This window comes from Melopsittacus undulatus (genome assembly GCF_012275295.1).
Source record: "Melopsittacus undulatus isolate bMelUnd1 chromosome 26 unlocalized genomic scaffold, bMelUnd1.mat.Z SUPER_26_unloc_1, whole genome shotgun sequence".
NCBI classification, from domain to species: Eukaryota; Metazoa; Chordata; class Aves; order Psittaciformes; family Psittaculidae; genus Melopsittacus; species Melopsittacus undulatus.
The window spans coordinates 1-25408 of record NW_022993938.1 but is presented as its reverse complement, the minus strand read 5'-3'; the positions used below and the strand labels follow the sequence as shown (position 1 = coordinate 25408).

Sequence of the window (25408 nt, the reverse complement as noted above, 5' to 3'; positions counted from 1 at the left end):
CCCCCCCCGGGGGGTGCGCAGATCAATGGGGCGCTCCTCCATTGAAGTCAATGGGAAGGGGGGAGGGGGGGGGAGGGGGAAGCCCCTTTGTGCCCCTCCCCCTTTCTAGCGCTCTCAGGCCCCTCCCCCCCCTTTTTTCCCGCGAATTTGGGGTCTCCGGCCCCTCCCCCTCCTCAATTTCCCGCGTTCCCCCCCCCCCAAAAACCCGAAGCGCGATCGAGCCCCGGGATTTCCCCGCGAAAAAGGCCGCCCCCTATTGGCCACGCCCCCTCTGACCACGCCCCCTTATGACCACGCCCCCTTCCCCATTGGCCACGCCCCCTCCCATTGAGTTCACCCCCTTTAAACCACGCCCCCTTCCCCCCATTGATCTCAATGAGCGCTCACCCCGTTGGCCCTCACCCCATTGACCACGCCCCCTCGTGGCCACGCCCATTCCCCGTTGGCCACGCCCCCTTCCCCATTGGTTTACCCCTTTAAACCACGCCCCCTTTCCCCCCATTGATCTCAATGAGCGCTCACCCCCCCCGTTGGCCCCCACCCCCTTGTGGCCACGCCCCCTTATGACCACGCCCCCTTCCCCATTGGCCACGCCCCCTCCCCGTTGGTTCCCCCTTTAAACCACGCCCCCTTCCCCCCCATTGATCTCAATCAGCGCTTACCCCCTTTAGGCCCCACCCCATTGGCCACGCCCCTTCTGACCACGCCCCCTCCCCATTGGCCACGCCCCCTCCCCATTGGTTTACCCCTTTAAACCACGCCCCCTTTCCCCCCATTGATCTCAATGAGCGCTCACCCCCCGTTGGCCCCCACCCCCTTGTGGCCACGCCCCCTCCCCTTGACCACGCCCCCTCCCAATTGGCCACGCCCCTCCCATTGCATTCACCCCTTTAAACCACGCCCCCTTCCCCCATTGATCTCAATGAGCACTCACCCCCTCTAGGCCACGCCCCCTTCCCGTTGGCCCCGCCCCCTTTGTGGCCCCGCCCCCGCTCGCTCCTCATTGGCTGAGGCCGTAGCCAATGGCTGTGCCCCCCCCAAGGGGGAATCCCCGCGGAGGGGGGAGGGGAAGGGGATTCCCCCCTGGTTGGACGAGGCCACGCCCCCTGTGGGAGGGGCTTGGGGAGCGGAGCTGACCCCTGGGGGCGTGGAGGGTACGAGGGGGGGGGGGGGGGGCAAAGGGGGGGGTAAACTGGGTTAAATTGGGTTAAATTGGGTTGAACTGGGTTAAATTGGGTTTAAACTGAGTTAAATCGGGTTAAACTGGGATAAACTGGGTTAAATTGGGATAAACTGAGTTAAATTGGGTTTAAACTGGGATAAACTGGGTTAAACTGGGTTATATTGGGTTAAACTGGATTATATTGGGTTAAATTGGGTTTAAATTGGGTTGAACGGAGTTAAACTTGGTCAAAATGGGTTAAATTTGGTTTAAACTGGGATAAACTGGGTTAAACTTGTTTAAACTGGGTTAAATTCTGTTAAATTGGGTTTAAACTGGGATAAACTGGGTTAAACTTGTTTAAACTGGGTTAAATTGGGTTAAACTGGGTTTAAACTGGGTTAAACTGAGTTAAACTGGGATAAACTGGATTAAATTGGGTCAAACTGGCTTAAATTGAGTTAAATTGGGTTTAAACTGGGATAAACTGGGTTAAATTGGGTTTAAACTGGGATAAACTGGGTTAAATAGGGTTAAACTGGATTATATTGGGTCAAACTGGCTTAAATTGAGTTAAACTGGGTTTAAACTGGGATAAACTCGATTAAACTGAATTAAATTGGGTCAAACTGGGTTATATTGGGTTTAAACTGGGTTAAACTGAGTTAAACTGGGATAAATTCGGTTAAATTGGGTTAAATTGGGATAAACTGGGTTTAAATTGTGTTAAACTTGGATAGACTCGGATAAACTGGGTTTAAATTGGGTTAAACTGGGTTTCAACTGGGTTAAACTGGTTTAAACTGGAACAAAGTGGGCTTAAATTAGGTTTAACTGGATTAAATGAGGTTAAACTGGGTTAAACTTGCTTGAACTGGGTTTAAATTGCATTTAAACTGGATTAAGCAGAATTAAATTGGGTTAAACTGAGTTGAACTGGGCTAAACTGGGTTAAACTGGGTTTAGACATGTATAGGGTGGGTTAAACTGGATCAGTCTGGTTTAAACTGGGTTATGCTGGGTTTTAACTGGATCAAACCGGGTTAAACTGTGTTTAGGCACGTTTAGAGTGGATTAAGCAGGATTAAACTGGTTTAAACTGATTTAAACTGGATTAAACTGGGTTTAAACTGGATTAAACTGGTTTAATCTGAATTTAAGCTGGTTTAAACTGGTTTAAACTGGATGAAACCGGTTTGGGGGGGGGGTTTAGGCCGGGTCAAGCTCAGGTCAGGACCCTTTGACCCCCAGACGACCCCTTTGCCCCTCCCCCCAGCAGGGGGCGCCGTGGGAACGGGGGGGAGGGGCTCACGGGAGGGGGGAGGGGCCGGAGCAATGTGATTGGTTGGGACGTGTCACGTGGTTGGAAGCCCTGCGGTGGTGTGAGGGTGAGACCCCCCCCCCCCTCTGCCCCATAACGGCCCCATAGAGACCCGGACCCCCCCCCCCCCCCACCCCATAGCATCCCTATGGCTGCCCCATAGAGACACAGACACCCCCCTCTCTGCCCCATAGCGGCCCCATAGAGACACAGACATCCCCCTCTCTGCCCCATAGCAGCCCCATAGAGACACAGACATCCCCCTCTCTGCCCCATAGCAGCCCCATAGAGACACAGACATCCCCCTCTCTGCCCCATAGCAGCCCATAGAGACACAGACATCCCCCTCTCTGCCCCATAGCAGCCCCATAGAGACACAGACACCCCCCCCTCTGCCCCATAGCAGCCCCATAGGGTTACAGACATCCCCCCACTCTGCCCCATAGAGACCAGGACAGCCCCCTTTTCTGCCCCATAGCATTGCTATGGCTGCCCCATAGACAATCAAACCCCCCCATTCTGCCCCATAGCCACCCCATAGCTGCCCTATGGCTGCCCTATAGAGATCTGGACCCCCCTGTCTGCCCCATAGCACCCCTATGGCTGCCCCATAGAGATCCTAACCACCCCTCTTCTGCCCCATAGCATCCCTATGGCTGCCCCATAGGGACACAGACCCCCCCCTCTACCCCATAGCAGCCCCATAGAGAGCAGGACCCCCCTCTCTCTGCCCCATAGCCACCCTATAGCTGCCCTATGACTGCCCCATAGAGACCCAAACCCTCCCCACTCTGCCCCATAACCACCCTATAGCTGCCCCATAACCACCCTATAGCTGCCCCATAGAGAGATGTTCATCCCCCCCCTTCTGCCCCATAGACGCCCTATGGTTGCCCCATAGACACTCGGACACCCCCCCCTCTGCCCCATAGCCTCCCTATGGCTGCCCCATAGAGACCCAAACCCTCCCCCCTCTGCCCCATAGCCGCCCCATAGAAATCTGCACCCCTCCTTTCTGCCCCATAGCATCCCTATTGCTGCCCCATAGCCACCCTATGGCTGCCCCACACCCCCCATGCCCTCCCCTTTGCCCTTGGCCTCAGCCTTGCCCCCCCCCCCCCCCCCGGTCCCCTCTGCCCCATAGCGTTACCCAATGAGGCCCTTGCCCCAGACACCCCCATGGGGCCACCCCAGCCTCTGCCCCACATCCCCCCCCCCATTGTCCCCTATGGGACAACCCAGCCCCTCTGCCCCACATCCCCCCCCCCATTATCCCCTATGGGGCAACCCAGCCCCTCTGCCCCACATCCCCCCCCGCATTATCTTCTATGGGACAACCCAGCCCCTCTGCCCCACATCCCCCCCCCATTATCCTCTATGGGGCAACCCAGCTCCTCTGCCCCACATCCCCCCCCCATTGTCCCCTATGGGGCAACCCAGCCCCTCTGCCCCACATCCCCCCCCCCATTATCCCCTATGGGGCAACCCATCCCCTCTGCCCCACATTCCTGCCCCCATAACCCTCCCTATGGGGCCCCATTGCTCCTCCCAATGGGTGTCAGGGGCCCCTTGATAAGGGGATGCTGGGTCCTGGTCCCTGCATCCATCCCTGCATCCGCATCCCTATATCCTTATATCTGCATCCCTATATTCCCTATATCAGCATCCCTATATCCCCTCCATTTGCATCCCTATATCCTCTATATCCACATCCCTATATCCCCTATATCGGTATCCTTATATTCCCTATATCCTTATCCCTATATCCTCTATATCTGCATCCCTTTATCCCTATATCTCCATCCCTATATCCTCTATAGCTGCATCCCTATATTCCCTATATCCTTATCCCTATATCCCTTATACCAGCATCCCTATATCCCCTATATCCACATCCCTATATCCCCATATCCTTATCCCTATATCCCCTATATCCTTATCCCTATATCCCCTATATCTCCAACCCTATATCCTCTATATCTGCATCCCTAGATCCCTGTATTCCCTATATCCTTCCCTATATCCCCGTTATCCCTCTATATCCCCATATCGCTGTCTCCCCTATAGCCGTGTTGTTCCTCTTTATCCCTATATCCCTTTATCCCTATATCCCTGCATCCTTCCCCATAACCCTCATCTCTCCCACAGCTCCATGGATTCCATCACTGCTCCGGACACCCATAACCCCATAGACCCCTCCAAACCCCCTAACCCCCATAACCCTATAGATCCCCCATCACCCCATAACCCCTCTGACTCCCCCAAACCCAATAACCCCCCATTACCCCATAACCCCCCATCAACCCCTAAGCCTATAGACCCTTCCAAACCCCATAACCCCCAATCACCCCATAACCCCCCTGACGCCCCCAAACCCCCTAACCCCCATAACCCCATAGACACCCCCAAACCCCATAACCCCCAATCACCCCCTAACCCCTCTGACCCCCCCAAACCCCATAACCCCCATAACCCCCCATTGCCCCATAACCCCATGGACACCCCCAAACCCCATAACCCCCCCGATACCCCCAAACCCCATAACCCCCATAACCCCATAGACATCCCCAAACCCCATAACCCCATAGAGCCCCCTAAACCCCATAGCTCCCCATTGCCCCATAGCCCCTCTGACCCCCCCAAACCCCATAACCCCCAATCACCCCCTAACCCCATAGACCCCCCCAAGCCCAAGCCCCCCACCCCCTCCCCCCTCCCCCCCCCTCCCCCTGGCCTCCCAGCTGCTCTTCTCCTCCCTCCGCTCCTCCTCCTCCTCCAACGCCCGTTTCTTCTCCAGCCCCTCCCCCCCCCTCCCCCCTTTCCCGCCGTTTAGCCTCCGCTTCCCGCCAAATCCTCACCCACTCCCGCCATTTGGAACCCGCCTTACGTCACTTTTCCCGCGTTTTCCCGCGCTTCGACCTGGACGCGGGAACTCCGGGTAATGGTTACCGGAGCCTCGCTCTGGCCGCGCGCCGCCTGGTGGCGCACTCCGCGCGCCGCTGCCGCGCCCTGGAGAGCGCGCGCCGCCAGGTGGCGCCAAAACCCCAGTTTTCCCGGGAAACCAACGCGGATTTGGCGCGCCGCCTGGAGGAGAGCGCGGGAAAGGCGGCGCTTTCCCGCCACGCCGCCGAGCTGGAGGCGTGCGCGGCGGGGCTGGCGCAGGTGCGCGCGCTCCTGTGCCTGGCGCGCCGGCTGCTGCGCGGGAGCGCGCCCGGGGAGCTGTTCCCGCGGGAGGGGGGGGGGGGGGGGGGGGAGGGGGAGGATGACGTCAGCGAGCTCGTGCTGCGAGAGTTCAGCACCATGAGGAATGGATGCTTCTATGGACGGTGCCTTGGGTTCCAGGTGATCACGTGGGGCGCTATGGGGTCTATAGGAGGGATATGGGGTGTATAGGGGTCTATGGGGCGGATATGAGGTGTATGGGGGTCTATGGGGTCTATGGGGGGTTATGGGGGGATATGGGTGTCTATGGGGGTCTATAGGGGGGACATGGGGTGTATGGGGTCTATAGGGGGAATATGGGGTGTATGGGTGTCTATGGGGGTCTATGGGGTCTGTAGGGGGGATATGGGGTGTATGGGGTTATATGGGGTCTATAGGGCGGATATGGGGTGTATAGGAGTCTATGGGGTGTATAGGGGTCTGTGGGGGGATATGGGGTTATATGGGGTCTATGGGGTCTATAGGGGGGATATGGGGTTATATGGGGTCTATGGGGTCTATAGGGGGGATATGGGGTGTATGGGGGGATATGGGGTGTATGGGGTCTATGTGGTCTATAGGGGGGATATGGGGTGTATGGGGGTCTATGGGGCCTATGGGGGGTCTATGAGGGTCTATGGGTGGTCTATGGGGAGATATGGGTTCTATGGAGTCTACAGGGGTCTATAGGGGGGATATGGCATATATGGGGTCTATGGGGGGTTATGGGGGTCCATAGGGGTCTATGGGTTCTATGGGGTCTATAGGTCTCTGTGTTCCCTGCAGTTCACCCCTGCGCTGCGCCCCTTCCTGCAAACAATCACCATTGGCCTCGTGTCCTTTGGGGAGAACTACAGCAAAGAGGACCCAGGCCTGGGTGAGCCCAATGGGGGCTATGGGGCTCTATGGGTGTCTATGGGGTCTCTATGGGTGTCTATGGGGTCTCTATGGGGTCTCTATGGGGTGTCTATGGGGTCTCTATGGGGTCTCTATGGGGTCTCTATGTGTCTCTATGTGTCTCTATGTGTCTCTATGGTCTCTATGTGTCTCTATGTGTCTCTATGGTCTCTATGTGTCTCTATGTGTCTCTATGGTCTCTATGTGTCTCTATGGTCTCTATGTGTCTCTATGTGTCTCTATGGGTCTCTATGTGTCTCTATGGTCTCTATGTGTCTCTATGTGTCTCTATGTGTCTCTATGTGTCTCTATAGGTCTCTATGGTCTCTATGTGTCTCTATGTGTCTCTATGGGTCTCTATGTGTCTCTATGGTCTCTATGTGTCTCTATGGGTCTCTATGTGTCTCTATGTGTCTCTATGTGTCTCTATGTGTCTCTATAGGTCTCTATGGTCTCTATGTGTCTCTATGGGTCTCTATGGGGCAGGAGTCTCCGCCAGCTCCCTCTTCACCACGGGGAAGTTTGCTCTGGACCCAGAGCTTCGTGGGGCTGAGTTCGAGCGTCAGACCCAACATCTTGGGATCAGCTTCTGGAAGCGCTTCTGGAGCCTGACCGAGAACGAGCTGCTGGCGGTGAGACCTATAGAGACCCGAGACCTATGGGGAGAGTCTATGGAGACCCTATGGGGGGAGCCTATAGAGAGCCTATTGAGAGAGCTTATGGGGAGAGAGAGCCTATGGGGAGAGCTCTATAGAGCCTATAGAGAGCCTATAGAGAGAGCCTATAGAGAGCCTATAGAGAGTCTATAGAGAGCCTATAGAGAGAGTCTATAGAGAGCCTATAGAGAGAGCCTAGAGAGAGCCTGTAGAGAGAGCCTATAGAGCATATAGAGAGCCTATAGAGAGAGCCTGTAGAGAGCCTATAGAGAGAGCCTATGGAGAGAGGGTATAGAGAGACCCTCTAGGTGTCACTGTAGCTCTCTATGGTCCCCATAGGTGTCACTGTAGCTCTCTATGGTTCCCCATAGGTGTTCCTATAGCTCTCCATACGTTTCCCTATATCACTATACTGCCCCTGGTGGCTGCTCCCCATATCCCCACTATAGACCAGATCAGAAGAAGGGGGCGTGTCCTCAGCTGACCCCGCCCGTCCCTGCACTATACCGCCCCCTGCAGGCCGCGCTGCATAGATCCCCATAGACACCCCATAGACACCCCATAGTGCCCCATAGAGCCCCATATCCCCCTCATAGACCCCCCAAATCCCCCCATATCCCCCCCATAAACCCCCATAGAGCCCAATATCCTCCCATAGCCCCCCATAGACCACCATAAAGCCCCATATCCCCCCCATATACCCCCATAGACGCCCCATAGAGCCCCATAGATGGCCTATAGAGCCACATAGACACCCCATAGACACCCCATAGACCCCATATCCCCTATCCCCAGTCTCTGGCCAGCATGGCTGCGGAGCCGGTTGACGTCTGTCGCCTGCTCTCGGTGCCCCCCATATCCCCCCCATAGACCCCATATCTCCCCCCTAGACCCCCATAGACACCCCATAGACCCCCATATCCCCCCCCTAGAGCCCCATATCTCCCCCATAGACCCCAATAAACGCCCCATAGACCCCCCATATCCCCCCATAGACACCCCATAGACCCCCATAGACACCCCATATCCCCCCATAGACACCCCATAGACCCCCATAGACCCCCATAGACCCCCTATATATCCCCCCAGTCTCTGGCCAGCATGGCTGCGGAGCCGGTTGACGTCTGTCGCCTGCTCTCGGTGCCCCCCATATCCCCCCCATACCCCCCCATAGTCCCCCATAGACACCCCATAGACACCCCATAGACCCCATAGCCCCCCATAGACACCCCATAGACCCCCATAGACCCCATAGACACCCCATAGACACCCCATAGACCCCCATAGACTCCCATAGACACCCCATATCCCCCCATATACCCCCATAGACACCCCATAGACACCCCATATCCCCCCATAGACCCCCATAGACCCCCATATCTCCCCCATAGAGCCCCATATCCCCCCCATATCTCCCACATAGCCCCCTAAAGAGCCCCATAGCGCCCCATATCCCCCCCATAGACCCACATAGACACCCCATAGACACCCATAGATGCCCTATAGAGCCCCATATCCCCCCATAGATCCCCATAGAGCCCCATAGATCCCTATATACACCCATAGATGCCCTATAGACCTTATATATCCCCCCAGTCTCTGGCCAGCATGGCCGCGGAGCCGGTTGACGTCTGTCGCCTGCTCTCGGTTCCCCCCATAGACACCCATATCCCCCCATATCCCCCCATAGACACCCCATATCCCCCCATAGACCCCCCATAGACCCCCATATCCCCCCATATCCCCCCCATAGACACCCCATAGACACCCTATAGAGCCCCATAGACCCCATAGACACCCATAGACACCCCATAGACCCTATATATCCCCCCAGTCTCTGGCCAGCATGGCTGCAGATCCAGTTGACGTCTGTCGCCTGCTCTCGGTGCCCCCTGAGCCCCTGGAGCTGCCGCTGGCCTCGAACCCGCAGCTCTCGGTTACCATCCCCCCCCCCGTGGCTCACAGTGGCCCCGCCCCCATCCGGATGAGGCTGCTGTCACACCGCCTGCGCCAGGGGCAGGTAGGGGGGAGCTATGGGGGGGTATGGGGTCTATGGGGCTCTATAGGGCGATATGGGGGTCTATGGGGGTCTATGGGGTGTCTATGGGGGGCTCTATGGGGGGATATGGGGTCTATGGGGTGTCTATGGGGGTCTATGGGGGGTTATGGGGTCTATGGGGTCTATGGGGTCTCTATGGGGCGCTATGGGGCAATATGGGGATGTATGGGGTTATATGGGAGTCTATGGGCCGCTATGGGGTCTATGGGGCAATATGGGGCTCTATGGGGATGTATGGGGTTATGTGGGGGTCTATGGGGTCTATGGGGTGCTATGGGGCTCTATGGGGGCGATATGGGGGTCTATGGGGGAGATATGGGTGGCATATGGGGGGATATGGGGGCATATGGGGGGGATATGGGGGGACATGGGGTCTATGGGGGTCTAAGGTGGTCTATGTGGGTCTATGGGTGTCTATGGGGGTCTATGAGGATGTGTGGGGTTATATGGGGGTCTATGGTGGTGAATAGGATCTATGGGTCTCTATGGGATTCTATTGATCTCTATTGATCCCTATTGATCTCTATGTGTCTCTATTGCTCCCTATTGACCTCTATTGATCCCTATTGATCTCTATTGCTCCCTATTGACCCCTATATCTCCCCTCCCCCCCCAGGACAGCGCCGCCCTCAGCGCCATCACCCTCAGCACCGAACGCTGGGGCTGGACCTTCCCTGGCCCCTCCCCCTCGGGGGGGGGCGTGTCCTCCCTGGGGGGCGCGCTCCGCGCGGTGGGCGGGGCCTGGGTGGGCGTGTCCAGAGCCGGAGGGGGCGTGGCCAAGGGGGGAGGGGGCGTGGCCTCGAGGGCCCTGCCCCCCTCCCCCTCCCTCCTCGTGCACTTCCACGGGGGGGGGTTCGTGGCGCAGACCTCGCGCTCGCACGAGCTCTACCTGCGCGCGTGGGCGCGGGACGTGCGCGCGCCCGTGCTGGCCGTGGACTACGCGCTCGCCCCCGAGAGCCCCTTCCCGCGCGCGCTCGAGGAGTGCTTCTACGCGTACTGCTGGGCCATGAGGCACTGCCGGCTGCTGGGTGCGTAATGACGTCATGACGTAAGGGGTGACGTCATGACGTAGGGGGGAGGGGGGACTACGCGCTCGCCCCCGAGAGCCCCTTCCCGCGCGCGCTCGAGGAGTGCTTCTACGCGTACTGCTGGGCGCTCAGGCACTGCCGCCTGCTGGGTGCGTCTGACGTCAGCACGTAAGGGGGTGGAGCCTGTGGGGGACGTGGTGACGTAATGACGTAAGGGGGCGTGGCATAATGGGGGTGGAGCTAGGGGATGTGGTGACGTCATGACGTAAGGGGGAGGGGCTGTCCCATACACGTGCTCCTGGGTGCTTGCGTGGTGACGTCAGGGCGTAAGGGGGAGGGGCGTATGGGGGGAGGGGCTTGAGACAGGTAGGGGAGGGGCGATGTGGTGACGTCATGATGGAGGGGGCTGTCCCATACACGTGCTGCTGGGTGCTAAGGCATTGCTGGGTGCTGGGTGCGTGCGTGGTGACGTCATGACGTAAGGGGTGGGGCTTGAGATAGATGTGGGAGGGTCTATGGGAGGGAGGGGTGATATGGTGACGTCATTACTGATAGGGAGGGGTGAGGCGATAGGGAGAGGGATGTGAGGCTGTCGACACGTGGGGTATAGGGAGGTCTCGGTGACGTCATGACGTCACGACGTAAGGGGGAGGGGCTATGGGGACTACGCGCTCGCCCCCGGGAGCCCCTTCCCGCGCGCGCTCGAGGAGTGCTGCTACGCGTACTGCTGGGCGCTGCGGCACTGCCGGCTGCTGGGTGCGTGTGACGTCATGACGTAAGGGGGTGGAGCCTATAGGGGGGGGGGGATGTGGTGACGTCATGACGTAGGGGGGGGGGAGGGGGGACCCCTTCCCGCGCGCGCTCGAGGAGTGCTTCTACGCGTACTGCTGGGCGCTGCGGCACTGCCGGCTGCTGGGTGCGTGTGACGTCATGACGTCGTGACGTACGGGGGGAGGGGCTATGGGGTGACGTCATGACGTAGGGTGGGAGGGGCTATGGGGGACTACGCGCTCGCCCCCGAGAGCCCCTTCCCGCGCGCGCTCGAGGAGTGCTTCTACGCGTACTGCTGGGCGCTGAGGCACTGCCGGCTCCTGGGTGCGTGTGACGTCAGCACGTAAAGGGGAGGGGCTAGGGGGAAAGGGGAGGGGCTTGAGGTAGATAGGGGTGGGGATAGGGGGGGAGGGAGGGGCGATGTGGTGACGTCATGAGGTGGGAGGGAGGGGGACCTGTCCCATACTCGTAGTGCTGAACGCTAAGGCAATGCCGGCTGCTGGGTGCATGTGACGTCATGAAGCGACGTCATGACGTAGGGGGCGTGGTATAAAGGGGGTGGAGCTAGGGGATGTGGTGTCGTCATGACGTAGGGGGGAGGGGGTATGAGAGCTGTCCCATACACGTGCTGCTGGGTGCTAAGGCACTGCCGGGTGCTAGGTGCGTGTGACGTCAGCGCGTAAGGGGGTGGAGCCTATGGGGACGAGGGAGTGGCTTGAGACAGGTGGGGGAGGGGCTATGTGGTGACGTCATGATGTAGTGGGAGGGGTTAGGAGGAAGGAATAGGGAGAGGGATGTGAGGCTGTCGACACGTGGGGCATAGGGAGGGCTCAGTGACGTCATGACGTCACGACGTAAGGGGGAGGGGCTATGGGGACTACGCGCTCGCCCCCGAGAGCCCCTTCCCGCGCGCGCTCGAGTGCTGGGTGCGTGTGACGTCAGCACGTCGTGACGTATGGGGGCGTGGCATAATGGGGGTGGAGCTAGGGGATGTGGTGACGTCATGACGTGGGGGGGGAGGGTCTGTCCCATACACGTGCTGCAGGGTGCTAAGGCACTGCCGCGTGCTGGGTGCGTGCGTGCTGACGTCAGGGCGTAAGGGGGCGTGGCTTGCTACAGGTGGGGGAGGGGCTTGAGACAGGTGGGGGAGGGGCTATGTTGTGACGTCATGATGGAGGGGGAGGGGCGAGAAGGAAGGGAAGGGATCTGGGGATGCTGGCTGATGGGGGCGTGGTTATTTCGCCGTGACGTCATGACGTAGGGGGAAGGGATGCGGGGCTGCTGGGGACGTGGGGGCTTCCCCTATAGATTCCTATGCATCCCCTATACATTCTCTATAGATCTCTATAGATCCCTATACATCCCTATACCCTGTAGGTCCCCATACATCCCTGATATATCCCTATCGCACCCCCTATATGTCCCTATAGTACCCCTTGTATGTCCCTATAGCACCCCTATATATCCCCATACATCCCTATAGCACCCTTTATATGTCCCTTTAGCACCCCACATACATCCCCACAGCACCCCTCATCATCCCTGTAGCACCCCTTATATGTCCTTATAGCATCCCCATGCATCCCTATTGCACCCCCTATATATCCCCATCCATCCCTATAGCACCCCCCATATGTCCCTATAGCACCCCCTCTATATCCTCATACATCCCTATAGCACCCAGTATATGTCCCCATACACCCCTACAGCATCGCCCATAGACCCCTATGTCTCCCCTATAGCCCCTCCATACACCCCTATAGCCCCCCCATACATCCTTATAGCTCCTCCATACACCCCTATATCCCCTCCATAGACCCTTATTACCCCCCAATACATCCCTATGACTCCCCTTAGCCCCGCCCACAACCCCCTTAGCACCGCCCCCAATTAGCATAACCCCGCCCACACTGTTCTAAGCCCCGCCCCCCCCGGCTCCACGGCCGCCCGCGTGTGCCTGGCTGGGGACAGCGCAGGGGGTAACCTGAGACCCCCATAGCCCCGCCCCCCCCCCCCCCCCCAATTAGCATATCCCCGCCCCCCAATGCATCCCTATGGCTCCCTAAGCCCCGCCCACATTGACATAAGCCCCGCCCCCCCAGGCTCCACGGGCTCCCGCGTGTGCCTGTCAGGTGACAGCGCGGGGGGTAACCTGGTCCTGGCCGTGGCTCTCCGCGCAGCCGCAGTTGGGGTGTCCTGAGATCCCTGCAGCCCCATACATCCTATAGCACCTCCCATACATCCTATAGCACCTCCTGTATATCCTATAGCACCTCCTATACATCCTATAGCACCTACTATACATCCTATAGCACCTCCATACATCCCTATGGCACCTCCTGTATGTGCCTATAGCACCTCCTGTATGTGCCTATAGCAGCCACTATATGTGCCTATAGCACCTCCTGTATGTGCCTATAGCACCTCCTGTATGTCCTTATAGCACCCCCTATACATCCCTATGGCACCCTTTATATCTCCCTATAGCACCCCACATACATCCCCATAGCACCCCCCGTACATCCCTGTAGCACCCCCATGCATCCCTATTGCACCCCCTATATATCCCCATCCAGCCCTATAGCACCCCCATACATCCCTGTAGCACTCCCTGTATATCCCTATAGAACCCCCTCTATATCCCCATACATCCATATAGCACCCCATATATATCCCTATAGCACCCACTATATATCCCCATAGCACCCACTATATATCCCCATATACCCCTATAGCATCGCCCATAGACTCCTATGTCTCCCTTGTAGCCCCCCATACATCCTTATAGCCCCTCCATAGACCCTTATTACCCCCCAATACATCCCTAAGGCTCTCCCATAGCCCCGCCCCCAGTCCCCATAGCTCCGCCCCCTTAGCCATAAGCTCCGCCCACACCCCCTCTAGGCTCCGCCCCCTAACCCAAGCCCCGCCCCCTCAGGCTCCACGGGCTCCCGCGTGTGCCTGGCCGGTGACAGCGCAGGGGGTAACCTGAGACCCCCATAGCCCCGCCCCCCCCATTAGCATATCCCCGCCCCCTTTAACCCTAATTAGCATAGCCACGCCCACACTGATGTAAGCCCCGCCCCCCCAGGCTCCACTGCCTCCCGCGTGTGCCTGTCCGGTGACAGCGCGGGGGGTAACCTGGTCCTGGCCGTGGCTCTCCGCGCAGCCGCAGTGGGTGTGCGCGCTCCCGCGGGGCTCGTGGCCGCCTACCCCGTGACCCTGGTGCGCGCGGCCGCGTCCCCCTCCCGGCTGCTGACGCTGCTGGACCCGCTGCTGCCGCTGGGGGTGCTCTGCAGGTGCCTGGCGGCTTATGCGGGTGAGGGAGATGTGGGGCAGGTGTGGGGCACAGAGGGGATGTGGGGCAGGGGGGGATGTGGGGTGGGGATATGGGGTGATGTGGGGCAGGTGTGGGGCTGGGGGTGCTCTGCAGGTGCCTGGCGGCATATGCCGGTGAGGAGGTGGGGGGGGGGATGGGGGGCAGGTGTGGGGCACAGAGGGGATGTGGGGCTGGGAGCACTTGGGGGGCTGGGGCTGGGGGTGCTCTGCAGGTGCCTGGCGGCTTATGCCGGTGAGGAGATGGGATGGGGGGCACAGAGGGGATATGGGGTGATGTGGGGCTGGGGGTGGCATGTGGGGCAGATGTGGGGCTGAGAGAGATGGGGGAGATGTGGGGTGGGAGACACTTGGGGGGCAGATGTGGGGCACAGAGGGGATGTGGGGCAGGAAGCACTTGGGGGGCTGGGGGGAGATGTGGGGCAGGGGTTGATGTGAGGTGGAACTTGGGGAGTGGGGGGGACTTGTGGGGCTGGGAGCACTTGGGGGGCAGATGTGGGGCTGGGAGCATTTGGGGGTTGGGGGTGAGGTGGGGCAGGAAGCACTTGGAGGGCAGAGAGGACTTGGGGGTCATGGGGAAGATGTGGGATGGGAACTTGGGGGGCACTGGGGGCATGTGGGGTGGGACTTGGGAAGAGTGGGGGGATGTGGGGCAGATATGGGGCAAAGGGGACTTGGGGGGCACAGAGGAGATGTGGGGCAGGAAGCACTTGGGGGGGCACTGGAAGGATGTGGGATGGGGGGACTTGGGGGGCTGTGGGGGAGATGTTGGGGGCAGGGGCAATTGGTGGATAGTGGAACTTGTGAGGCAGTGTGGGGGGATGTGGGGCTGGGAGCCCTTGGGGGGCCGGGGGGGGTGAGATGTGGGGCAGGGGGGGATGTGGGGGTCAGTGGATGTGGGGCAGAAAGCACTTGGGGGGCACAGGGGGGACTTGGGGGGCTGGGTTTATGTGGGTATGGGGGGGTCACTTGTGGGTCGCTGGGGTCAATGTGGGTCCCGTCCCCACCCCCCTCTCTCCCCTCCCCTCCCAGGGTCAGAGCCAGGGTCTGATCCTGAGCCTGCCCCTCCCCCCCGGAAGTCTCTGCTGCAGCAGATCCGACAGGGGCTGACCTGGCTGCGGGGGGGCAGCAAAGGAGGTGAGGGGGTCACGGGGGGGTCACACAGGGGTCACGTGTGGGGCACGTGTGGGTCACGTGTGGGTCACCTAGGGGTCAGATGTGGGTCAGTTATGGGGCACTGTGGGTTACTTGTGGGTCACTTATAGATCAGGTAAGGGTCACAGAGGGGTCACTTATGGGGGGTTGGGGGTCACTTATAGGTCACATGGGGGTCACATAGGGGTCAGTTGTACGTTAGATAGGGGTCACGTATAGGTCACTTGGGGGTCACTTGTGGGTCACTTATAGGTCAGATAGGGGTCACATAGGGGTCACATATGGGGTGCTGGGAGTCATAGGTCAGATTGGGGTCACATAGAGATCACTTATAGGTTAGATAGGGGTCATGTATAGGTCACTTATGGGTCACATGGGGGTCATTTGTGGGTCACATATAGGTCACATAGGGGTCACATAGGGGTCACTTATAGGTTAGATAGGGGTCACATATGAGTCACATGGGGTCACTTATGGGTCATATGGGGGTCACTTATGGGTCACATAGGGGTTACTTATGGCTCAGATAGGGGCCACTTACGGGTCAGATCGGGTCACATAGGGGTCATTTATAGGTCAGATAGGGGTCAGATAGGGGTCATTTATAGGTTACATAGGGTCACATATGAATCACACGGGGGTCACTTACGGGTCACATAGGGGTCACTTATGGGGTGCTGGGGGTCACACAGGGGTCACTTATGGGTCAAATGGGGGTCACGCAGGGATCACTTATGGGTCAAATGGGGGTCACTTATGGGTCACATGGGGGTCACTTATGGGGTGCTGGGGGTCACACAGGGGTCACTTATGGGTCACACAGGGGTCACATCCATCTCTCCCCTCCCCCCAGCCCCGAAGCAGGAGGAGCCTGAGCCTCAGGAGGATGAGGAGGACGAGGAGGGGGAGGGGCCGGATGACGTCACCGATGACGTCACCGCGGAGGGGGAGGAGCCTTACCCGGACCGGTTCCGCCCCCTGCGCCCGCGCGGCCCCTCCCCCCCCCCCCTCTTCCGGGTCCCCCCCTCCCCCATCGCCCGGAGCCCTCTCGTGTCCCCCCTGCTGGCGCCTGATGAGCAGCTGAGAGCCCTGCCCCCCCTGCACCTGGTGGTGAGACACATAGAGACCTATAGAGACCTATAGGGACACATAGAGACATATAGAGACACATAGAGACACATAGAGACACATAGAGACACATAGAGACACATAGAGACCATAGAGACACATAGAGACACATAGAGACCATAGAGACCCATAGAGACCCATAGAGACACATAGAGACACATAGAGACACATAGAGACCATAGAGACACATAGAGACACATAGAGACCATAGAGACACATAGAGACACATAGAGACACATAGAGACCATAGAGACACATAGAGACCTATAGAGACACATAGAGACCATAGAGACACATAGAGACCATAGAGACACATAGAGACCATAGAGACACATAGAGAGAGACACATAGAGACCCATAGAGACACATAGAGACACATAGAGACACATAGAGACCATAGAGACCCATAGAGACCCATAGAGACACATAGAGACACATAGAGACACAGAGACACATAGAGACCTATAGGGACCTATAGAGACACATAGAGACACATAGAGACCCATAGAGACACATAGAGACACATAGAGACCATAGAGACCCATAGAGACACATAGAGACCATAGAGACACATAGAGACACAGAGACACATAGAGACCTATAGGGACCTATAGAGACACATAGAGACACATAGAGACCCATAGAGACACATAGAGACACATAGAGACCATAGAGACCCATAGAGACACATAGAGACACATAGAGACACAGAGACACATAGAGACCTATAGGGACCTATAGAGACACATAGAGACACATAGAGACCCATAGAGACACATAGAGACACATAGAGACCATAGAGACCCATAGAGACACATAGAGACCATAGAGACACATAGAGACACAGAGACACATAGAGACCTATAGGGACCTATAGAGACACATAGAGACACATAGAGACCATAGAGACACATAGAGACCATAGAGACACATAGAGACACATAGAGACCCCATAGACCTTCATTGTATCTCTCCCCTCCCCCCCAGGCCTGTGCCCTGGACCCCCTGCTGGACGACTCCGTTGCCCTGGCCCGGCGCATGCGCGCGCTGGGCGCCCACGTGACCCTGCCCCATAGAGACCCATAGAGACCCCATAGATCCCAATAGAGCCCCATAGAGACCCATAGAGACCCCATAGAAACCCCATAGAGACCCATAGAGACCCCATAGAGACCCATAGAGACCCATAGAGACGCCATAGAAACCCCATAGATCCCCATAGAGACCCCATAGAGACCCATAGAGACCCCATAGACACCCCATAGAGACCCATAGAAACCCCATAGATCCCCATAGAAACCCCATATCTCCCTATAGAGATCCATAGAGACCCATAGATGTCTCTCCCCCCCCCCCAGGCCTGCGCCCTTGACCCCCTATTGGACGACTCCGTGGCCCTGGCCCGGCGCATGCGCGCGCTGGGCGCCCACGTGACCCTGCCCCATAGAGACCCATAGAAACCCCATAGAGACCCATAGATCCCCATAGAGACCCATAGAGACCCCATAGAGACCCATAGATCCCCACAGAGACCCATAGACACCCCATAGAGACCCCATAGAGACCCATAGACACCCCATAGAGACCCCATAGAGACCCATAGACACCTCATAGAGACCCCATAGAGACCCATAGACACCTCATAGAGACCCCATAGAGACCCATAGACACCTCATAGAGACCCCATAGAGACCCATAGAAACCCCATAGAGACCCATAGGGACCCCATAGAGACCCATAGAAACCCCATAGAGACCCATAGGGACCCCATAGAGACCCCATAGAGACCCCATAGAGACCCATAGAGACCCCATAGAGACCCATAGCGACCCATAGAGTCCCCATAGAGACCCCATATAAACCCCATAGAAACCCCATAGAGACCCCATAGATCCCCATAGAGACCCCATAGAGACCCCATAGAAACCCTATAGACACCCCATAGACCCCATTGTCTCCCTTCCCCCCCCAGGCCTGTGCCCTCGACCCCCTGCTGGACGACTCCGTGGCCCTTGCCCGGCGCATGCGCGCGCTGGGCGCCCACGTGACCCTGCGCGTGCTCCCGGACCTGCCCCACGGCTTCCTGAGCCTGGCGCCGCTGAGCGCCGGGAGCGCGCGCGCCGCGGGGCTGTGCGCGCGCCTGATCCGGGGCGTGCTGGCGGGAAACGGGGGGGGAGGGGCCGCGGGAAACAGGGGCGGGAGCGCGGGGAATAGGGGGTGGAGCGCGGGAACTGGGGGTGTAACCGCGGGAAATGTGGGCGGGGCCGCGGGGAATGTGGGTTTAACCGCGGGAAGTGGGGGTGTAACCGCGGGAAACGTGGGGGGGAGCGCGGGAAATAGGTTTGTGAACGCGGGAATTGGAGGGGGAAGCGCGGGGAATGTGAGCGCGGGAAGTGTGGGGAGCGCGGGAAATGTGGGGGGGAGCGCGGGAAATGTGAGGAGCGCGGGAAGTGGGGGGGGGAGCGTGGGAATTGGAGGGGTAACCGCGGGAAATGTGTGCGCGGGAAATGTGAACGCGGGAACTGGGGGGGTAACCGCGGGAAATGTGGGCGGGGCTATGGGGAGTGGGGGGAGGAGCGCGGGAAACGCGGGTGTAACCGCGGGAAATGTGGGCGTGGCCGCGCTGGGCGGAGCCCCCTGCTGGGACGAGGAGTGGGAGGAGCCTGAGGACACGTGGGCGGACGCGTGGGAGGACCCGTGGGACACGTGGGAGGGGGGAGGGGAGGTGGGGGCTGCCCTATATGATGGGAGGAGGGGGTCGGTCATTGGGGGCTCAGCCCCATATGATGTGGGGCGGAGGGGGTCGGTAATGGGGGCGTCTATAGGGGGCTCTGCCCTATATGATAGCACTAGAAGGGGGTCACTTATAGGGGGTTCTGCCCCATATGATAGCACTAGACGGGGGTCAGTGCTGGGGGGCACATCTATAGGGGGCTCTGCCCTATATGATGTGGGGCGGAGGGGGTCAGTGCTCACTGGGACCCCTATAGGGGGCTCTGCCCCATATGATGGAGCAAGAAGGGGGTCAGTGTTGGGGGGCTCAGCCCCATATGATAGCACTAGAAGGGGGTCGGTTATTGGGGCCTCTGCCCCATATGATGTGGGGCGGAGGGGGTCAGTGCTAAGTGGGACCCCTATAGGGGGCTCTGCCCTATATGATAGCACCAGAAGGGGGTCGGTTATAGGGGGCTCTGCCCTATATGATAGCACCAGAAGGGGGTCAGTTATAGGGGGCTCTGCCCTATATGATGGGGGGAGAAGGGGGTCGGTGCTGGGGGGCACGTCCATAGGGGGCTCTGCCCTATATGATGTGGGGCGCAGGGGGTCGGTGATGGGCGGTTCTGCCCCATATGATGGGGGGAGAAGGGGGTCGGTGCTCATGGGGGTCCGGAGCGGTGGGACCCATAGCAAGGCTGCTGGGACCCATAGCGACAGTGGGACCCATAGCACTGGCACTGCTGCGACCCATAGCAAGGCTGGTGTGCCCCATAGCGACAGCACCACTGTGACCCATAGCACCACTATTGTGCCTCAAAGCACCACTGCTGTGCCCCATAGCACCATTGCTGTGCCCCATAGCACTGGCACCTCTGTGCCCCATAGCAGTGGCACCTCTGTGCCCCATAGCACTGGCACAGCTGTGCCCCATAGCACCACTGCTGTGCCCCATAGCACCACTGCTGTGCCCCATAGCACCATTGTGCCCCATAGCACCACTGCTGTGCCTCAAAGCACCACTGCTGTGCCCCATAGCACTGGCACTGCTGTGCCTCAAAGCACCACTGCTGTGCCCCATAGCACCAGCACCACTGTGCCCCATAGCACTGGCACAGCTGTGCCCCATAGCACTGGCACTGCTGTGCCCCATAGCACCACTGCTGTGCCCCATAGCGCCACTATTGTGCCTCAAAGCACCACCTCTGTGCCCCATAGCACTATTGTGCCCCATAGCACCAGCACTATTGTGCCCCATAGCACTGGCACCACTGTGCCCCATAGCACTACTGTGCCCCATAGCACTGGCACCACTGTGCCCCATAGCACCACTATTGTGCCTCAAAGCACCACTGCTGTGCCCCATAGCACCACTGCTGTGCCCCATAGCACCAGCACTATTGTGCCCCATAGCGCCACCGCTCCGCCCCATAGCGCCGGCCCCACTGCACCCCCGCCCCACATCCGTGGGTCCGAGGGGGGCTCCCCCCCACCCCCCCCCCATAGCTGGGGGTCAGCGTCGCCGTCCCAGCGGCCCCGCAGGGCCCTGAGCCCCATAAGTGTGGGTCTCAGCCCCATAGCGACAATAAAGACCCATTGATAACCCGGTATGACGTCATCGAGCTGTCAGCCAATCAGAGCGCGGCGCTTGAGCCTCTCAGCCAATCACGTTGCGTTAACACTGGTCTATGAGAGCTCTCTCTGCCCCACACAATGGGGGGTTCAGATGCTCTTTATTGACCCCCAAGTGCACAAGGGGGGGGGAATCTATGGGGCAGAGCCCCATAAGTGTGGGGGGATGGGAATGGGAATGAATACAATTGGGTTCTATGTCACAATAGGGGGGGAGGGTCCCCTCTGCCCCATAGATTACAAAGCAGGGTCCCCCTCCCGCCCCATAAGTGCTCCCCCCTCTGCCCCATAAGTGAGAACCTCCTGCCCCATAAGTCACAGAACTGGGCTCTTCCCTGCCCCATAGATTGCAGGGTAAGGTCCTCCTCTGCCCCATCATTGTCCCCTCTCTGCCCCATAAGTGACCCTTTCCGCCCCATAACTGTCGCCATCTGGCCCATAAGTGCCCCACTCCTGCCCCATAAGTGCTCCCCTCTGCCCCATAATTGCCCCCTTTCTACCCCATAACTGTTCTTCTCTGCCCCATAACTGCCCCCTTCCTGCCCCATAAGTTACCCCTCCTGCCCCATAACTGCCCCATAACTGTTCTTCTCTGCCCCATAACTGCCCCATTTCTGCCCATTCAATTACCCCTTCCTGCCCCATGAGTGCCCCATAACTGCTCTTCTCTGCCCCACAAGTTACCCTGTCCTGCCCCATAACTGTTCTCCTCCGCCCCATAAGTTACCCCCCTCTGCCCCATAACTGTTATTATCTGCCCCATAACTGCCCCATTTCTGCCCCATAACTGCCCCAATCTACCCATTCATTTACCCCTTTCTGCCCCATAAGTGTCCCCATCTGCCCCACAAGTTACCCTGTCCTGCCCCATAACTGTTATTATCTGCCCCATAACTGCCCCCTTTCTGCCCCACAAGTTACCCCTCCTGCCCCATAACTGGTCTTCTCTGCCCCATAACTGCCTCTTCCTGCCCCATAACTGTTATTATCTGCCCCATAACTGCCCCACTCCTGCCCCTCCCCCTCACACCCCCACCGAGCTCCTCTCCGGCCCCTCCCCCCCCTTCCTCCCCCCGTGACCCCTGACCCCCCCTCCCCCTCCCCCCCCCCCACTCCTGCAGCCCCCCCCTGAGCACCAGCAGGGCCGAGGCCAGGGCGGCCCCGCCCCTCCCCCCACTTCCGGCCCCGCCCCCTCCCCCCACCGGAAGTTGCATCAGCAGCGTCCCCACGGCCGCCATGGAGTCCTCGGTGGGCTCCAGGGTCAAAGGCCACACCCCCGGGCCGCGGGGGGGGCGCTAGTGCGCAGGCGCAGGGCACCATAGAGACTGCAATGGGGGCCATAGAGACTGGGCTGGAGGCCATAGAGACTACATTGTGCCCTATAGAGACTACATTGTGCCCTATAGAGCCCATAGTCTGCCCTATAGCACCTACATTGTGCCCTATAGAACCTACGTTCTGCCCTATAGCACCTACATTGTGCCCCATAGAGACAGCATTGGGCCCCATAGAGACTACACTGTGCCCCATAGAGCCAACATTGTGCCCCATAGAGGTCATATTCTGACCCATAGAACCTACGTTGTGCCCCATAGAACCCACATTCTGACCCATGGAGACATTGTGCCCCATAGAACCTGCGTTCTGACCCATATTGCCCACATTGTGCCCCATAGAACCTGTGTTCTGACCCATAGGACCTATGTTCTGCCCCATAGAGCCCATATTCTGCCCTATAGAGCCCATGTTCTGCCCCATAGAACCTATGTTCTGACCCATAGAGCCCACATTGTGCCCTACAGAACCCATAGTATGACTCACAGAGCCCATTTTCTGCCCCACAGGTCCCACATTCTGCCCTGTAGGTGCCATAGACGCCATGTTCTGCCCCATAGGCCCCATATTCTGACCCATAGACCCAATGGTCCCTGGTTTCTGCCCCATAGACCCCTCACTCTGCCCTGTACAGCCCCCATTCTCCAACGTAACCCCCCCTTTCTGCCCCATAGCTGCCCCATAGACCCCCATAGATCCCTCATTCTGCCCCATAGGCCCCTCTTTCTGCCCCATAGATCCCCCATAGACCCCCATAACACCCTCTTTCTGCCCCATACCCCTCTCATTCCACCCCATAGACCCCTGTTTCTGCCCCATAGCTGCCCCATAGACCCCTGTAACCCCCTCTTTCTGCCCCATAACCTCCTGCTTCTGCCCCATAGCTCCATTATTCCACCCTGTACACCCCCCTTTCTGCCCCATAGCTCCTTCATTCTGCCCCATAGCTGCCCCATAGACCCCTGTAACCCCCTGTTTCTGCCCCACAGCTCCCTCATTCTGCCCCATAGATCCCCCTTTCTGCCCCATAGCTGCCCCATAGACCCCCATAACCCCCTGTTTCTGCCCCATAGGCCCCCCTTTCTGCCCCATAACTCCCTGTTTCTGCCCCATAGCTCCTTCACTCTGCCCCATAGCTGCCCCATAGCCCTCCATAACCCCCTCTTTCTGCCCCATAGCCGCCCCACCCCCCCCCCCCTCCCCCCCGGAAGCACACCACCACCACCCCGAAGGGCCTGCTGGCCATGTGACACATCATCTTCCTCCTCCTCCTCCTCCTCCTCCTGCCCTCCAGGCCCCGTTTCCCCTTCCACAGCCCCAGCCCCAGGCCCAGGAACAGGAAGAACACAGAGAAGAACACCGAGAAGAAGACAAACAGGTCGATGTGGGGCTGGTCCTGCCGGAACCATAGAGCTCCATAGGCAGCCATGACACCCTCCACCACCACGAACACGTGACCCCCCGCGTGATACGTCACCACCAATCGGTTCCTGACATCCCTTATGACGACGGCGATGACGTCATCGCGCATGGTGACGTAGGTAGTGATGTCATCCGGATCCGCGCGCTCCCATTGGATGGCGTTGGATGTATTAGGGTCCGCCATTGAGACCTCCACACCATAGGGGCCGCTGCGGCGCAAGGCATCATGGGAGGGGGCGGCGTAGAGGTGGACGGCGCCGGAAGTGACGTCGAGGGTCAGGCGTAAGGGCAGGCGCGGGTAGCGCGGCTGAAGGCCCAGAGCCACAGCGCCCCCTGCAGGCAGGGGCTGCCCCTGGAGGACCCCGCAGCGCCCCAGGGCCTCCAGGCACAGGCGGCGCTCGGGGGGGAGGGGCCGGAAACAGAAGCGGCCGAGGAGGGGGAGGCCCAGGAAGGGGGAGCGGCAGCGGGAGCACTGGGGGGGGGGAGAGAAGAGATTAGAGTGAGGACATGGAATGGGGATCAATGGGGGTCAATGGGAGTCAATGGGAGTCAATGGGAGTCAATGGGAGTCAATGGGAGTCAATGGGAGTCAATGGGAGTCAATGGGAGTCAATGGGAGTCAATGGAAGTCAATGGGTATCAATGGGAGTCAATGGAAGTCAATGGGAGTCAATGGGGATCAATGGGAGTCAATGCGGATCAATGGGGATCAATGGGAGCCAATGGGGATCAATGGGAGTCAATGGGAGTCAATGGGAGTCAATGGGGATCAATGGGAGTCAATGAGAGTCAATGGGGATCAATGCGTATCAATGGGAGTCAATGGTAGTCAATGGAAGTCAATGGGTATCAATGGAAGTCAATGGTAGTCAATGAGAGTCAATGGGACTCAATGGAAGTCAATGGTAGTCAATGGGAGTCAATGGGAGTCAATGGTAGTCAATGGTAGTCAATGGCAGTCAATGGCAGTCAATGGAAGTCAATGGAGTCAATGGTAGTCAATGGTAGTCAATGGTAGTCAATGGGACTCAATGGCAGTCAATGGAAGTCAATGGTAGTCAATGGTAGTCAATGGAAGTCAATGGTAGTCAATGGAAGTCAATGGTAGTCAATGGTAGTCAATGGGAGTCAATGGAGTCAATGGAAGTCAATGGCAGTCAATGGAAGTCAATGGGATCAATGGGAGTCAATGGGGATCAATGAGCGTCAATGGGTATCAATGGGAGTCAATGGTAGTCAATGGGACTCAATGGTAGTCAATGGAGTCAATGGAAGTCAATGGTAGTCAATGGGTATCAATGAGAGTCAATGGTAGTCAATGGCAGTCAATGGAAGTCAATGGAAGTCAATGGAAGTCAATGGTAGTCAATGGGGTAGAGCGGCCGCAGGCCCAGCGCCACAGCGCCCCCTGCAGGCAGGGGCTGCCCCTGGAGGACCCCGCAGCGCCCCAGGGCCTCCAGGCACAGGCGGCGCTCGGGGGGGAGGGGCCGGAAACAGAAGCGGCCGAGGAGGGGGAGGCCCAGGAAGGGGGAGCGGCAGCGGGAGCACTGGGGGGGGGAGGGGGGGGGGGGGGAGGGGGGGGGGGGGGGG

At 58.6% G+C, this 25408-nt stretch overlaps 1 protein-coding gene across 1 annotated transcript; it reads left to right on the top strand.

Annotated features, from left to right (window-relative positions):
* Window positions 1-563: 563 nt before the first annotated feature.
* On the top strand, window positions 564-22120 carry LIPE (lipase E, hormone sensitive type; the record flags this gene model as incomplete). The annotated part of the gene is made up of 13 exons (XM_034073526.1): window positions 564-603; window positions 5317-5513; window positions 5577-5825; window positions 6471-6561; window positions 7068-7213; window positions 9072-9257; window positions 9913-9928; window positions 10064-10324; window positions 14187-14414; window positions 15464-15568; window positions 16440-16696; window positions 18687-18862; window positions 22078-22120. Coding segments are annotated over exons 1-13 (1995 nt in total), but the record flags the coding sequence as incomplete, so codon positions are not given.
* Window positions 22121-25408: the final 3288 nt, after the last annotated feature.